This window comes from Saimiri boliviensis, chromosome 14 (genome assembly GCF_048565385.1).
Source record: "Saimiri boliviensis isolate mSaiBol1 chromosome 14, mSaiBol1.pri, whole genome shotgun sequence".
Classification (NCBI taxonomy): domain Eukaryota; kingdom Metazoa; phylum Chordata; class Mammalia; order Primates; family Cebidae; genus Saimiri; species Saimiri boliviensis.
The window spans coordinates 12,689,327-12,704,009 of NC_133462.1; the positions used below are offsets into that span (position 1 = coordinate 12,689,327).

At 54.4% G+C, this 14,683-nt stretch overlaps 3 protein-coding genes across 10 annotated transcripts in view; 1 reads left to right on the forward strand and 2 right to left on the reverse strand.

Annotated features, from left to right (window-relative positions):
• Window positions 1–359: 359 nt before the first annotated feature.
• Window positions 360–6,574, reverse strand: GEMIN7 (gem nuclear organelle associated protein 7). Of its 5 annotated transcripts, none has more exons than XM_039467123.2 (2): window positions 6,489–6,574; window positions 360–1,176 (listed from the first exon to the last, which is right to left on the reverse strand). In XM_039467123.2, the coding sequence occupies exon 2, from the start codon at window positions 1,166–1,168 to the stop codon at window positions 773–775; it is 396 nt and encodes a 131-aa protein (XP_039323057.1). In that variant the 5' UTR covers window positions 1,169–1,176; window positions 6,489–6,574; the 3' UTR covers window positions 360–772. The 5 variants fall into 5 exon arrangements, with proteins under 5 accessions (XP_039323057.1, XP_039323058.1, XP_074242290.1 ...); XM_039467124.2 differs by lacking the exon at window positions 6,489–6,574 and adding an exon at window positions 6,348–6,458; XM_074386189.1 differs by lacking the exon at window positions 6,489–6,574 and adding an exon at window positions 6,321–6,458.
• A 49-nt stretch (window positions 6,575–6,623) lies between these two features.
• Window positions 6,624–13,658, forward strand: ZNF296 (zinc finger protein 296). The gene is made up of 3 exons (XM_003940236.4): window positions 6,624–9,618; window positions 9,851–10,000; window positions 12,595–13,658. Exons 1-3 carry the CDS (start codon window positions 9,321–9,323, stop codon window positions 13,560–13,562), a joined length of 1,416 nt encoding a protein of 471 aa, XP_003940285.1. The 5' UTR covers window positions 6,624–9,320; the 3' UTR covers window positions 13,563–13,658.
• A 541-nt stretch (window positions 13,659–14,199) lies between these two features.
• CLASRP (CLK4 associating serine/arginine rich protein) overlaps window positions 14,200–14,683 on the reverse strand; it is a 32,317-nt gene continuing 31,833 nt past the window's right edge. For all 4 annotated transcript variants that reach the window (XR_005578540.1, XM_039466078.2, XM_039466076.2 and 1 more), the window contains 2 exons: window positions 14,592–14,616; window positions 14,200–14,354 (listed from right to left, as the gene is read on the reverse strand). Coding sequence is in view for 3 of the 4 variants with exons in the window: in XM_039466078.2 (XP_039322012.1) it covers window positions 14,312–14,354; window positions 14,592–14,616 (68 nt within the window). In the remaining variant the exon portion in view is untranslated. The remainder of the gene's footprint in view (window positions 14,355–14,591; window positions 14,617–14,683) is intronic.

Below are 14,683 nucleotides of genomic sequence, written 5' to 3' on the forward strand. Positions count from 1 at the left end.
GAGGGCCGCTGCTCGGGGTCCGACCATTTGCCTCCAACGAGGGGACAGCGAATCGTACATTCCATAACAACCACAGCTGGGGCAACAGGAGGGGCGCTTGGGCAGGACCATGTGACCCAGCACGAGCCACCGCTCACCCGAAATGAAATCAAATCGGAATCTCCCAATCCCTGCATTCCGGTCACTCCAGCCTTTCCAGGAGACTTGTGGCTGTGCAGCCCCCACACCTTTATCTGGGCTTCTGTGCTACTTGGCCCAGCTCCACCGGATTCAGCCCTGGGATAATCACCTTACCATCCCCTAAAGATGACTCCATCCCGTGCGTATACTTAATTTAAAAAATAAAAACAGGAGCCGAATTTTCCTGGGGTAACTGGTTCTTTAGCAGGAGGGGAGCACTGGGGAAGAGTATCTTCAGGGTGGCTGAACTTTGCAATCTCTTTAATAAACAACGTCCCCTATGCAGTTTGTCTTCCTTTATCACCCCACCCCGATGCCCGGGTCTTCAGGAAATAGCATCAAGCCCATATTTCTGTAGAGTTCAGAGTTCTGTGAGGTACAGCATTCCTTCTAATGGGATCTTAGAATTCCTAGAGTTGCAGAATTTTACTGATTAGACCCAGGAGGTCTCAGGAGTCCGGACTTGCTTAAACCTTGGTTCAAAATTCCATGGGAACTCATAACTCCATGGGGCCCAGAGTTCCTGGCTCCAGAACATTGGAAGGCCTGGGATGCAGAGGCTTAGCCTCAAGCAGAAAGGTGAACAATGTCTTTATGGCTTAAAGGTATACGAAATAATGTCACTACATCGGAGCAGCGCCTCTGCTTGCACACCTATGGGCGTCTGCAGCTGTGACACGTAGAAGTTGGCCACGTCCAGATCGGTGGCTCCAAAGTGGGCGGCCACATGCACACCCTCGTGCAATGTGAAGCTCACCTGACGACCCACCATGGCCAGCAGGCTTCGGAGGTATCGCTCCCGAAGGGCGGCTCGGGCCCGCTGCTCCTGGGATTCCTGGGATTCTTGAGCTGTGGGGCACTCCTGGATTCGAGGAACCTCTGGCTTCAGGGCAGCTCTCCGTCCATCAGGGGCAAAGCCGCGGCTGAAGCCATCAGGGCCCCGGGGCAGCCGGAGCACAGGCACAGGAATGGTCACTGGAGCCTGCATTGTCTTGACTGTTGAGTGAAGAAAAGGGACAAGAAACTATTGAACGGTAAGCACGGGGCTTGGGGAGGAGGGAGGAGTGGAAGCAGAGGCTGGTCTAACAGGCAGCTCCATTTCACCTGTCCCAAACAGATCCCCCTCCTAAAATCTGTGCCAATGCCCCCCAGTGGCTTGGATCAAAGACAAAGTGCCACCTGCACAAAAACATGAGTCCCATGAAGGCAAGGACTTTTGACTACTTTTATAACAGCTTTATCTCAACTTCCAAGCAATAAATATTTGCCAAAAGATGAACCCAGCCAGGCATGGTGGCTCATGCCTGTAATCCCAACACTTTTGAGAGGCCAAGGCAGGAGGATTACTTGAAACCGGGAGTTTGAGACCAGCCTAGGCAATATAACAAGACCCCCATTTCTACCAAAAAAAAAAAAATTTTTTTTTGAGAAGGACTCTCCCTCTCGCCAGGGTGGAGTGCAGTACCCAATCTCGGCTCACTGCAACCTCCCACTTCTGGTTCAAGCGATTCTCCTGCCTCAGCCTCCAGAATAGCTGGGATTACAGGCACACGCTACCATGCCCAGCTAATTTTTGTATTTTTAGTAGAGATGGAGTTTCACCATGTTGGCCAGGATGGTCTCAATCTCCTGACCTCATGATTCACCTGCCTCAGCCTCCCAAAATTTTGGGATTATAGGCATGAGCCACTGTGCCCAGCCAAAAATGGAATTATTTGAACAATACAATAATGATAGTTACATATTATCACCCACTAGATAAAACAGAAATCCAGAATCCATAATGATAATAAATAAATGAATAAACAAGGAGGAGAAGGAAAACACATTCCTTATTGTAGACCAGCAAGTAAATAAATATAAAAGGAACAGACACAAAAATGTGTGGATAGGGCCGGTGTGGTGGCTCACACCTGTAATCTCAGCACTTTGGGAGGCTGAGGTTGGCCGAATCACTTGAGGTCAGGAGTTTGAGACCAGCCTGGCCAACGTGGCGAATCACTGTCTCCACCAAAAATACAAAAGTTAGCCAGGCATGGTGGCGTGCACCTGTAGTTCCAGCTACTCAGGAGGCTAAGGCAGGAGAATCATTTGAACCCAAAAGGCAAAGGTTGCAGTGAGGGAAGATGGCACTGCAGCCTGCATGACAGAGGGAGACTCTGTCCAAAAAAAAATTTTGTAGATGAGAGTTTGATGAAGTATAAGGTAGCTACATAGGCTCAACAGACTCACAAGATATTCATTCACTGTAAAGTGCAAACAGAAACTTATAGGGGAGAAACCGGATATATACCCGCTAACTTAGTGATTAAAGCCAACAGCTCCAGGAATGGGACACTAAGAAGGATGTACTGTACTGTTTCTTTTTTCTTTTTTTTTTTTAAATTTTAAAGAGATAGGGTCTCAGTTGCTAGGCTGCTCTCAACTCCTGGCCTCAAGTGATCTTCCAGCCTCTGGCTCCCAAAGTGCTGAAATTACAGGCATGAACCACCACGCCCAGCCTTTTGTGGTATTTCTGCCAAAAATAGATTACCTGGATATAATTATGAAGAAACTCAAACTGAAGGACATTCTACCAAACAAGGACAACAGGGATGGGTGTGGTGGCTAACGCCTATAATCCCAGCACTTTGGGAGGCCAAGGCAAGAGGATTCCTTGCATTCAGGTGCTCAAGACCAGCCTGGGCAACACAGTAAGACTTCGTGGTAGGATTACACACCTGTAATCCAAGCACTTTGGAGGCCAAGGCAGGCGGATCACCTGAGGTCGGAAGTTCAAGACCAGCCTAACCAACATGGTGAAACCTCGTCTTTAAAAAAAAAAAAAAAAACGAGAAAAAAGACTTCGTCTCTACTAAACATAAAAAACATTAGGGCTGGGCACGGTGGCTCAGGCCTGTAATCCCAGCACTGTTGCAAGCCAAGGTGGGCAGGTCACCTGAGGTCAAGAGTTTGAGACCAGCCTGGCCAACATGGCGAAACACCATCTCTACTAAAAATACAAAAATTAGCCGGGTATGGTGGGTGGCACCTGTAATCCCAGCTATTTGGGAGGCTGAAACAGGAGAATCACTTGAACCTGGGAGGCAGAGTTTGCAGTGAGCCGAGATCTTGCCATTGCACTCCAGCCTGGGGAACAAGAGTGAAACTCCTTCTCAAAAAAAAAAAAAAAAAAGCCAGGTAAACTGCAGTGAGCTATGATCATGCCACTGTACTCCAGCCTGGGCAAGAGTGACACCTTGTCTTAGGAAAAACAAAACAGGCCAGGCACGGTGGCTCATGCCTGCAATCCTAGCACTTTGGGAGACTGAGGTGGGTGGATCACAAGGCCAAGAGATCGAGACCATCCTGGCCAACATGGTGAAACCCCATCCCTGGCACGTGCCTGTAGTCACAGCTACTCAAGAGGCTGAGGCAGAAGAATCGCTTGAACCCCAGAGGCAGAGGTTGCAGTGAGCCGAGATCTTGCCACTGCACTCCAGCCTGGGCAACAGAGCGAGACTCCATCTCAAAAAGAAAAAAAAAAAAACAAAAACAGCACAACTAACCTGGACTCTTCAAAAATACTAAAGTCATAAAAAAGAAAGGCTGAGAAAAAAAAATTGTATAAGGCCAGGACCAGTGGCTCACACCTGTAATCCCAGCACTTTAGGAGGCAGAAGTGGGCAGATCACTTGAGATCAGGAGTTTGACACTGGCCTAGCCAACATGGTGAAACCCTGTCTCTACTAAAAATGTAAAAATTTGGCCAGGTGTGGTGGCTCACGCCTGTAATCCCAGCACTTTGGGAGGCCAAGGTGGGTAGATCACCTGAGGTCAGGAGTTTGAGACCAGCCTGACTAACAAGGTGAAACCCTGTCTCGAAAAAAGAAGAAAAGAAAAATACAAAAATTAGCCGGGTGTGGTGGCCCATGCCTGTATCCCAGCTACTCAAGGAGGCTGAGACAGGACAAGCTTGAACCTGGGAGCCGGAGGTTGTAGTGAGCCAAGATAGCATCACTGCCCTCCAGCCTGGCGACAGACTGAGACTGTCTCAAAGAAACAAAACAAAGCAAAACAAAATGTGTGTGTGTGTGTGTGTGTGTGTGTGTGTGTGTGTATATATATATATATTTTTTTTTTTTGAGACGGAGTTTCACTCTTGTTACCCAGGCTGGAGTGCAATGGCACGATCTCGGCTCACCGCAACCTCCGCCTCCTGGGTTCAGGCAATTCTCTTGCCTCAGCCTCCTGAGTAGCTGGGATTACAGGCACGCACCACCATGCCCAGCTATTTTTTTTGTATTTTTAGTAGAGACGGGGTTTCACCACGTTGACCAGGATGGTCTCGATCTCTCGACCTTGTGATCCACCCGCCTCGGCCTCCCAAAGTGCTGGGATTACAGGCTTGAGCCACCGCGCCCGGCCTATTTTTTTTTTAATTCACAGCCTCACATTTCTCACCTCCTTCACTGCCAGCATCCTGCTGCAGCCATGGACACTTCCTGTCTGGAGTACTGTAGTCAACTCCTCACTGGGTCCCCCAGCTTCCACCTTCACCCCCAACAGTCTGCAGCCCACACCCTGTTAACGCCTGAGTCAGATCACATCCCACCTCTGCTCAGAGCCCTCTTGTGGCTTCTGTCTTGCTCAGAGACAAAGCCAGAGTCCTCACCACAGCCCTCCTGACCTTGTGAGTTCTGGATCCTGCCAGCACCCTCGTGCTGTACCTCGCTTGCTCCACCCACCCCAGGCGCGATGCCTTCCTGGGCCCTTGCACTTTCGGTTCCCTGTATCTCCTCTCTGTGAGCTTCAAGGTGGCCACGGTGCTTTTCCACTGCTAGATGTCCAGCTCCCAGAACACTGCCTGCCACAGAGACCAATGAGAATTAATGAATGGGCTGGGCATGGTGGCTCATGCCTGTAATCCCAGCACTTTGGGAGGCTGAGGCTGGAGGATCACTTGAGGTCAGGAGTTCGAGACCAGTCTGGCCAACATGGGGAAACCCCATCTCTACTAAAAATATTTTAAAAATTAGCTGGACATGGTGGCCCACGCCTGTAATCTCAGCTACGCAGTAGACTGAAACAGGAGAATCGATTGAACCTGGGAGATGGAGGTTGCAGTGAGATCACGCCACTGCACTCCAGCCTGGATGACAGAGACTCTGTCTCAAATAAAAATAAAAATAAGTAATTTCCCTGGTGCAAGCTGGAGGGTGGAGAAAAGGAGAAAACTCAGGCCCTCACCCCTGCTCCACACAGAAAGACAGACTTTTTTTCCACCAGCCCAGGGAGCCCTTGGAAGTTGTGGCATCAAGGTGTGACCAGATAAGAAACTGGTTTAAGAAAGGTCACACAGGGTGTGCCCGGGAGGGCAAAGGCAGGCATTATCCTTTCTCCCTGGTGACCTGGCCCCAGAAGACTTGATCCTTTCAGTCTCCAAGGCAAGGATTTCTGATGGTTTCAGGAAAAAATTCCCAAGCCCATCCCCCACGGCTTGAGAAACTAGTCTGTTAGATTCAAGACCAACACTTAAAGGATCAATGGCAGAGGCCGGGGTTTCACGGACCTCCCTCCTGGTGGCCTAGGTGCCCCAGAGATGAGATCAGCTCAGTGGACAAACATTGGGCCAATGCTTCACAATTGCCAGAGTGGGGAACCAGCCGAGTTGTCCGGTACACAGAGAAGTCTCCAGACCTAATTACACAGACACACAGACGGGGACAGACAGACAGACAGACAGACACACACACACACACACACACACACACACACACACACACACCCCGTCTGCTGCTACATCTTGATGCAAATTAAATAGGGCCACCCCAGAGGTCAGAACCCCGAGCACAGAATCTCTCCCCTCCCTTTCTTCCCTGGGGCCGGTCAGTTTCCGTTCAATTCCGCCCTGACCACCCATTGCTATCCTTTTATTATACTAACGAGGTCCTCCCGACCCCCAGGCGTCCACTCCCCACTCCGCCCTGGGCGTTCGAACTGGACGTTCTTCCCACCTCCAGACTCAGACCAAGGTAAAGCGGGATGACTGCCACCGACGCTGCTTTATCGTGGCCATTTATTATTTTCCCGAGGGGGAGTTTTCCGCCTTCTCCCTTCTCCTCACCCCACCCGCGTGGGACATTCCCGCTGCCGGTTACCGGGACCAAAGAGTCCCTGATGCGGACCAAAGAACGTCCCTCCTGCCGGAGCTGCAGGCGCGGTCCTGCCTGTTCCCGTCACTCCGGCCGCTGCACCGGGGTGGGCGTCCAGACCTGGGGCCGGGGAAAGGGAACCTGCTGGCGACCCCCGCACCACTCTACACTCACCGAGGTACACCGCTACTGGCGCCCCCACTTCCGCCGGCGCCCCCGCTGCAGAGGCCCGGGCAGGCAGCGAGCCGCGGAGCCTGGGTTCCGCCCGCGCCGCCGTTACCGCCCCACGTGGTCACGGGCTGGCTCGCAGGCTTGGAAGCCAGCACAACTCGGGTCGCCACCCGGCCCGCGGCTTTGCGGGGCACTTTGGTCCGCTCTTCCTGCCTGCGAGTTGGGGGCATCTGGGATGCCCATTTTCGGCAGGAAGAAACTGAGGCTCAAGACAGGGGAAGACTTCCTCCCGGCCGGGTTAAGGGCAGAGCTCTGTCTTTGCATCCTCGTCCCCCTACACATAAGCACTCCTACCCCTCGCCTCCGCCGGGAACCCCCGCTCCTCTACAGGAAACCTGGAGATCATGGTCTCAGATGCCGCATACCAAGAAGGTAGCTGGGCTGGATCAAAGGCGGTCATTTTGTCCTCCAGCTCTCCCCGCAGTCCCATTTTGCAAAGGGGAAACCTGTGGCCTTGAGTGGGAAATATGAACCTCCCTACACCAAGCCCAGTCAGAATTCACTTTCTCCATGCGGGGTCCTACTTACGCAGAGATCCTGTGGGCCTCTGCTTTCCACTAGATCTCCAAGGCCTAGTGCCAGGTACACAATTTGGTAGTCTGCAAATGTCTGTTGAAAGAATACTGTCGGCCAGGCCCTGTGGCTCACGCCTGTAATCCTAGCACTTTGGGAGGCCGAGGTGGGTGGATCACCTGAGGTTGGGAGTTCAAGACCAGCCTGGCCATCATGGGGAAACCCCACCTCTATTTAAAAAAAAAAAAAAAGAAAGAAAGAAAGAATACTGTCAGGCACATAGCAGGTGCTCAATAAATATTTGTTGACTTAACTATGAACGAGCAGGGGCTGTATTTATGAACAAGACAGACTCCCATCCTGCCTCCTAGCACCTATATTCTAGTAGGGTAGAATGGAGAGAATAGGGTAAAACGAGCAAATACGTAAACAAGATCCTTCAGAGTTTGATCAAAGTGATATATAAAGAGTAAAATAGGCCAGGCACGGTGGCTCACGCCTGTAATCCCAGCACTTTGGGAGGTCGAGGCAAATAGATCACCTGAGGTCGGGAGTTTGAGTCCAGTCTGGCCAACATGGTGAAACCATTTCTACTAAAAATACAAAAATTAGCTGAGTGCCTGTCATCCCAGCTACTCTGGAGGCTGAGGGAGGAGAATTATTTGAACCCGGGAGGCAGAGGTGGCAGTGAGCTAAGATCGTGCCATTGCACACAGCCTGGGCAATAAGAGCGAGACTCCATTTCAGGAAAAAAAAAAAAAAAAAAAAAAAAATTAAATTTTTTTTTTAAAAAAAGGGTGATCAGAGGAGGTGGCATTGAAGAAGAAACCACCTCAGATCACCCTCTAGTTCCAACCTGCCCTACCTCCTTTGACAGATGGAGAAAGTGAGATCCAAGAGGGAACTGGGGACAGATGGAGGTCATGGAGTATAATTTGCAAGGCCTTCAGCAGGGTGGGGCTACTTTAGATACTGTTGGTCAGGGCCCTCTGCTCTCAGGAGGACAATGGAGCCCGGACTTGAATAACAATATGCAGAACTCCGAGAGATCAGCATCTGAAATCAGCATCTGGGCTGGGCACAGGTGGGGGAGGACAGATTCTGGCCCTGACCTCAGGGTGCTTGCGCTGGGTGGGGGAGAGGACAGTCCAAGAGCAGTTCCTGAGGTCAGTGCCCGGAAGAAAAGAATACTCATCGGGGACTGAGGGTGGGGCAGGGTGTCAATGCCACTTCAAACAATGAGCCGAGAGAACTGCTTAGGGGCGGGGAGCTCAAGGAGGCGGAGTGGAGGCAGGTGAGCTGCTTGGCTATTTGGTTTTAAGGGTGACTTCTGGTCTAGGGACAGAGTTGGTGTGTATGATTACAATTCTCCTCTGCTCAAAACTCTCCCAAGGCTCCGGTCTCAGGAAAACCAAAAGACTTTAAAGTGATCAAAAGATCACTTGGATCTGCTCCCATTTTTTTTACTGAACTCAATCCCTAGCCCACATTGCTCCTCCCTCCCTTTCCTTTTAATTCCTCAATGCCCAGGTCCAATGGCTGGCTTACTTACTTCCCTCCTGCCTCAGCTCCCCCATGCCCTTTCCCAGCAAAGGGGAGAAGATGGAATTCCTCAATCCCAGCAACCCGGTCCGCCTTTCCAGCTTTCTTTTGCTCCAGGGCACTGGTCATCATGAAGGGCCATCTATATTTTACATAATTATATTTATAGTGTCTTCCCCCCACCGTCTAAATTCCATGCAGGCAAAGATTATCGTCTGTTTTCTGCTGTATCAGTGCTTCATACAGCCTGGCGCACAGGGGGCACTCAGTGAATGCTTGCAAAATGAATTTTTATTGTAATGCATTTAATGAAATAGCCCAGATTACTATTGGGCATCTAATAAGAAACGTGACCGACTATTTTCTCCCTTGAGGGTGTGTGTGGGCATCCCGCCTCAGTTTCACCCGCCCTAAAATGGGATCAGGGATAGCTGTTTCAATGCCTTGTGGGAACTCGGTGTGATTAAATTTGGTCACTAAGCCAAACGCAAGGGGCACTGCCTAGATTGAGTTAGGCCGCGGGCAGGGCGGCTCGGTCCCCTCCCATCAGGCCCGCCCCGGTGGGCGGAGCCACGGGCCGGTCAGCACGTGTAAGAGTTCGCGGCGGGTCGCTGCAGTCACTCACCTGAGCGCGCACGGTCCGCGCGTCCTCCGCTCGTGCGTCCTCCGCCCGCCTGTCTGCCTGCCCGCCGCCCGCCAGCTTGCCCGGCCCCGCGACTCATGTCCCGCCGCAAGGCCGGCAGCGCGCCCCGCCGAGTAGACCCCGCGCCCGCCGCGAACCCAGACGACGAGATGGAAGTGCAGGACCTCGTCATCGAACTGAAGCCCGAGTCGGACGAGCCGCCCCGACAGGCACCAAGGCTGGGGCCCTTCTCCCTGAAGGAGGTGTCCCCGGCGGGGCTGTTCGGGGGCGAACCGCACCACTCCCCTGACCCCAAACCCGTCGGGGCCGCCCTCCTCGCCCTCTGCGCGCGGAACCCGTGGACCCTGCGGACGTCGCTGACCCCGAACCTTCCAGGTGAGGGCCCGGCACCCATGGCCCGGGCTCTGAGCCCAGCCTCCCTTACCTTTGACCCTCAGGTGGGACCCCTGCCTTTGGGCATGGGCCCCCTCGCCCTGCCTTCTCGCCTTCGCCCCGTCCTGTCCCCCAGGCTCCCTTCTGACCTTCGGTTTCCCCTCTTCCTCTGCACCCTCAGCCCCCCCCCCATCCTGGCCCCACCCCAGGCTCACCACTCGCTTCCTCCCTGCAGACCGCCGGCCCTGGACCGACAAACACCCAGATCTGTTGACCTGCGGCCGCTGCCTGCAGACCTTCCCGTTGGAGGCCATCACTGCCTTCATGGACCACAAGAAGCTGGGCTGTCAGCTCTTCAGAGGCCCCAGCCCCGGCCAGGGCTCAGGTGAGTAAAGCCGGGTGCAGTCCCCCTCTCAAGTTCAAGGGCTGGGCTTCCTGCTGGAGAGGGCTGGGCTGGACGGCAGGGCACTGAGCACTACTTCCCCTTTCTCGAGTCCCATCGGGTGCAGCTTAGGCGTGGCCAGGGCCTGCCCGTCGTAGGGCAGGGACTAGTGGTGGTGGGAGGGAGGGTGGGGGAGGCTGGGCAGGGAGGGACGGCAGCCTACAGGGTGTGGCCAGTCCCAGAAGACGAGCCTGGGGATTTGCCCCCCACACACACCCCCAACCTGGTTTCACTTCTCCTTCCCCTTGGCCAGAAATAACTGGCCAGGTGGCTGGACCAGGGTGGCAGTAGGGGGGGACCTCTGGGGAGGGCAGCGGCCGGGAGGGGGAGGGGGAGTGGAGGCCAGCTGGAATGGGGAGGTTGCCACCCCCTTCCGTCTGTCTGTCACTATTGATTGAGATGCTGGTACAGCTAGCTTTTTGGAGCCAGGGAAGGTGCTTCTGATGGAATCTCCCATCCCTGTGGCCTGGGAATCCCCTGGTTTGAGCGAGCTCCCAGGCGCTGGACACCTGGGTTCCTCCTCTTGGAAGGGAATTAAAATCCTTCACGTGGTGCTTGAGCTTTTGGTCAGTGTGGGCTGCAGGGCTTAATTCAAACCTAATTTCCAGCCCCCTGGCCCTTTTCCTCCTGGGACCTTTGAGAAGTGGAATTATTCAGGGTTGGGCCAGGGAGGGTCTTGGTGGTGAGAAAGAGAAGGAGGGGCTTGTATTGATTGAATCAGCTTTAGAGTTGGAGCAGGGAGAGTGGCCTGAAGGGGGAGACGGGCTGTGATGGAATTGCTGGAACAAAACTGCAGGGCTTGGAGAATTGTGGGCACCTTGGTTTCACAGGCGCTGCTGTTTGAGCGCTTATGTGGACTGATGCACTCATCCATTCCCCAAGGGAGGTCACAACCACCCTTGAAAGGGAGGGGACCTCCTAGGGTCCCTGAATTGGAGCAGCTGGGGCTCACAGAGAACTGTCTTGTCCAAGGTCACACAACTAGGGAGCAGAGAAGTCGGAATTTGAACAGAGGCCAGGCCTGTGCTCTTGGCGGAGGACTGGTGCAATCACGCACGTTGCCCCATCCAAGACTCTAGAATTTGAAGAATGGAAAGGCTAGTTTACCTGGGAAGTGTCCACTGATAGTACCCCCCAACCGAAGGTCCAGAGAAAAATCCAAATTCAGGTTTGGGGCTCTCAATTTGAGATCCATGCAGAGGATGGGGGGCCCAGGTCACTCCTACCTCTTAGTGACCGCTAAACCTCCGTAGCTATCTCCATTATTATTAATTTTTTTCTGAGGCAGAGTCGCACTCTGTCACCCAGGCTGGAGTGCTGTGGTGAAATCTCGGCTCGCTGCAACCTCCGCCTCCCAGGTTCAAGCAATTCTCCTGCTTCAGCCTTCCAAGTAGCTGGCATTACAGGCACATGCCACCATGGCCGGATAATTTTTTGCATTTTTGGTAGAGACAGGGTTTCACCATGTTGGCCAGGCTGGTCTCAAACTTCTGACCTGAGGTGATCCGCCTGCCTCCTGAAGTGCTGGGATTATAGGTGTGAGCCACCACACCCAGGCCTAAACCAAAAATCTTATTTGAAAGCCTCTGTTCCCAGCTGGACATGGTGGCTCACGCCTGTAATCCTAGCACTTTGAAGGGCTGAGGTGAAAGGATTACGTGAGGCCAGGAGTTCAAGAATAGCCTGGGCAACATAGCAGGACCCTGTCTCTTCAAAAAATACTAAATACTAAATTAAAAATTTAAAGCTAAAAAAAAAAAAGCAAGCCTCCGTTCTGCCCTCTCCCCCTCTGCCAGGAGTCTGGATTGGAATCACAGCTTTACCCCTTCCAAGCTCTGTGACCTGGGGGAAATGTCTCTCTGTACCTCAGTTTTCCTACCTGGAAAATGGAGATCTTACTTTCCTTTCCTAAGGGAAAGCTGGCCTATGAACCATTGCTCAGCACCTAGCATGTACGAATTGCTCACTCAATTAACATAACTTTGTAAAAGATTTTCAAACACATGGCCCAGTGCAGTGGCTCACACCTGTAATCCCACCACTTCAGGATGGGAGGTCGAGGCGGGTGGATCACTTGAGGCCAGGAGTTCGAGACCTGCCTGACTAACATAGTGAAACCCTGTCTCTGCTAAAAATGCAAAAATCAGCCAGGTGTGGTGGCGGGCTCCTGTAATCCCAGCTACTCAGGAGGCTGAGGCAGGAAAATCTCGAAGTGGGGAGGTGGAGGTCACAGTCAGCCAAGATCATGCCACTGCCCTCCAGGCTGGGCAACAGGGCAAGACTGTCTCAGAAAAGAAATGGTTTTCAAACACAAATCCTCAGGTACTCAGCACCCACTCCGCAGATTTTTCATTTCTGCCATCCTCTGAGCATCAGCTTCCTGGTCCTTCCAGGGTGTGTGTGTCTTGTTACTGCCAAGTCCTTGGCCCCTGCAGGAGTGCCTGTCCCACAGAAGGCGTCCAGCTGGCAGCTGTGAACTGCAACCCCTGTGACTCCTACCCCTTCAGCACTAACACTCTGCCTCTTTTTCTTGCCAGAACGAGAGGAGGTGAAGGCCTTGAGCTGCCTGCGCTGTGGCAGACAGTTCACCATGGCCTGGAAGCTGCTACGCCATGCCCAGTGGGACCACGGACTGTCCATCTACCAAACGGAATCAGAGGCCCCGGAGGCCCCGCTGCTCGGCCTGGCTGAGGTGGCCGCAGCCGTGTCGGCAGTGGTGGGGTCAGCAGCTGAGGCCAAGAGCCCCCGAGCAAGTGGGAACGGGCTCACCCGGCGGAGCCCCACCTGCCCCGTGTGCCAGAAGACCCTCAGCTCCTTCAGCAACCTCAAGGTGCACATGCGCTCACACACAGGCGAGCGGCCCTATGCGTGCGACCAGTGTCCCTACGCCTGCGCCCAGAGCAGCAAGCTCAACCGCCACAAGAAGACCCACCGCCAGGTGACGCCCCAGAGCCCCCTCATGGCCGACACCAACCAGGAGCAGGCCTCTGCGGCCCCTCCGGAGCCGGCTGCCCATGCCGCTGCCCCCGCCAGCACCCTCCCATGCAACAGTGGTGAGGGGGCTGGAGCCGCCGCCACAGCAGGTGTCCAGGAACCCGGGGCTCCCGGCAGTGGGGCTCAAGCCGGCCCCGGTGAAGACACCTGGGGAGCCATCACCACGGAACAGAGAATCAACCCTGCCAACAGCCAGAAGGCATCACCCAAAAAGATGCCCAAGTCAGCGGGCAAGAGCCGTGGGCCCGGAGGCAGCTGCGAGTTCTGCGGGAAGCATTTTACCAACAGCAGCAACCTGACGGTGCACCGGCGCTCACACACTGGGGAGCGCCCCTACACCTGTGAGCTCTGCAACTACGCCTGCGCCCAGAGCAGCAAGCTCAACCGCCACCGCCGCATGCACGGCATGACGCCTGGCAGCACCCGCTTCGAGTGTCCCCACTGCCGTGTGCCCTTCGGCCTGCGAGCCACACTGGACAAACACCTGCGGCAGAAGCACCCTGAGGCCTGAGCCCCGGAAAGCCTCCTACTGCTGTCACTGGTACTGCAGCAAGGTTGCCCTCTTTGTGTCTGCCCCGTCTCCAAGTAAATTTCCCCCTTTTATTTACACACCTTTGGACTCTGGCTTTCTTGGGGTGCCTGAGGTGGGGCGGGAGGCTTCCCCTCCTTGGGGTGGACGGCTGGACAGACCGGTTTGGAGTGAGGGGGTGAGGGAACGGCCAGCCCCCAGTGCCTCGGGCGCAGCAGGACTGGCACAGAAAGCCGCGCTCCCAGTTCCTGGTGTGGGTGAGGCCAGGGCAGGGGCCGAGGCGAGGGCGGGGAGAGGCCCGGACCTGTCGCCAGAGGCCCCGGGCAAAGGGGCCCATGTGGGACATGCTGGGCCGACACCCTGTGTCCACACCTGCGGGCAGGTCTGGGCCCTCTCGCTTGGGACTGTGCCCTGGCCTCCTGAGCAGGCCTCGCTGAGCCATGGCAGGTTCTGATGAACAGGGGCCTGCCACTTAGCCATCAGATGTGGGCAGGATGTCCCACGCAGGCAGCACTGGCACCTGGCCTGTACCCAAGTGCCCTCCCAGCTGGCTCTGCTGGCTGGTGGGCCCTGGCAGGGGAGAGCCCTGCACCAACCACATAGACAACCCTGAGGCAGGTGACGGGAATTAAATAATGTTTGGCTTTATTTCACTAGAGATAAAACCAGCAGCATCACAGCTTGAGCCCCTCACCCCACCCCCTTGTCCTCCCCACCTCCAACTCTTCTGCCTAATGTCGGTAATGGGGGCTTCGGGATCGGGACCTTGAGCGCCTGGAAAGAGAAAGGGAGGGACCGTGAGGATGAGGCATCCACACCAACACACGGAGGCTTCTGTGATCGGGGGACTTGTCTGCAGTGGGAGGGACACTCCCCGAAGGATGGGACCAACCCCTCCAGCTGGAGGTGGGCACAGGGTGAGGCCGGAGGAGTAAGAGCCAGGACCCCAGGCTCTCCCATCAAAGGACAAGTGTACCTTCCCAGGAAGTAGAAGGTCATGGGCGTCCTTACCTTCGAGAAGAGCTATATTCTCGACCTGGAAAGAAAAGAACAGGTGAAGACTGAGCAAACACCCAGCGCCGGAGCCTCTTCCCGGACCTGGG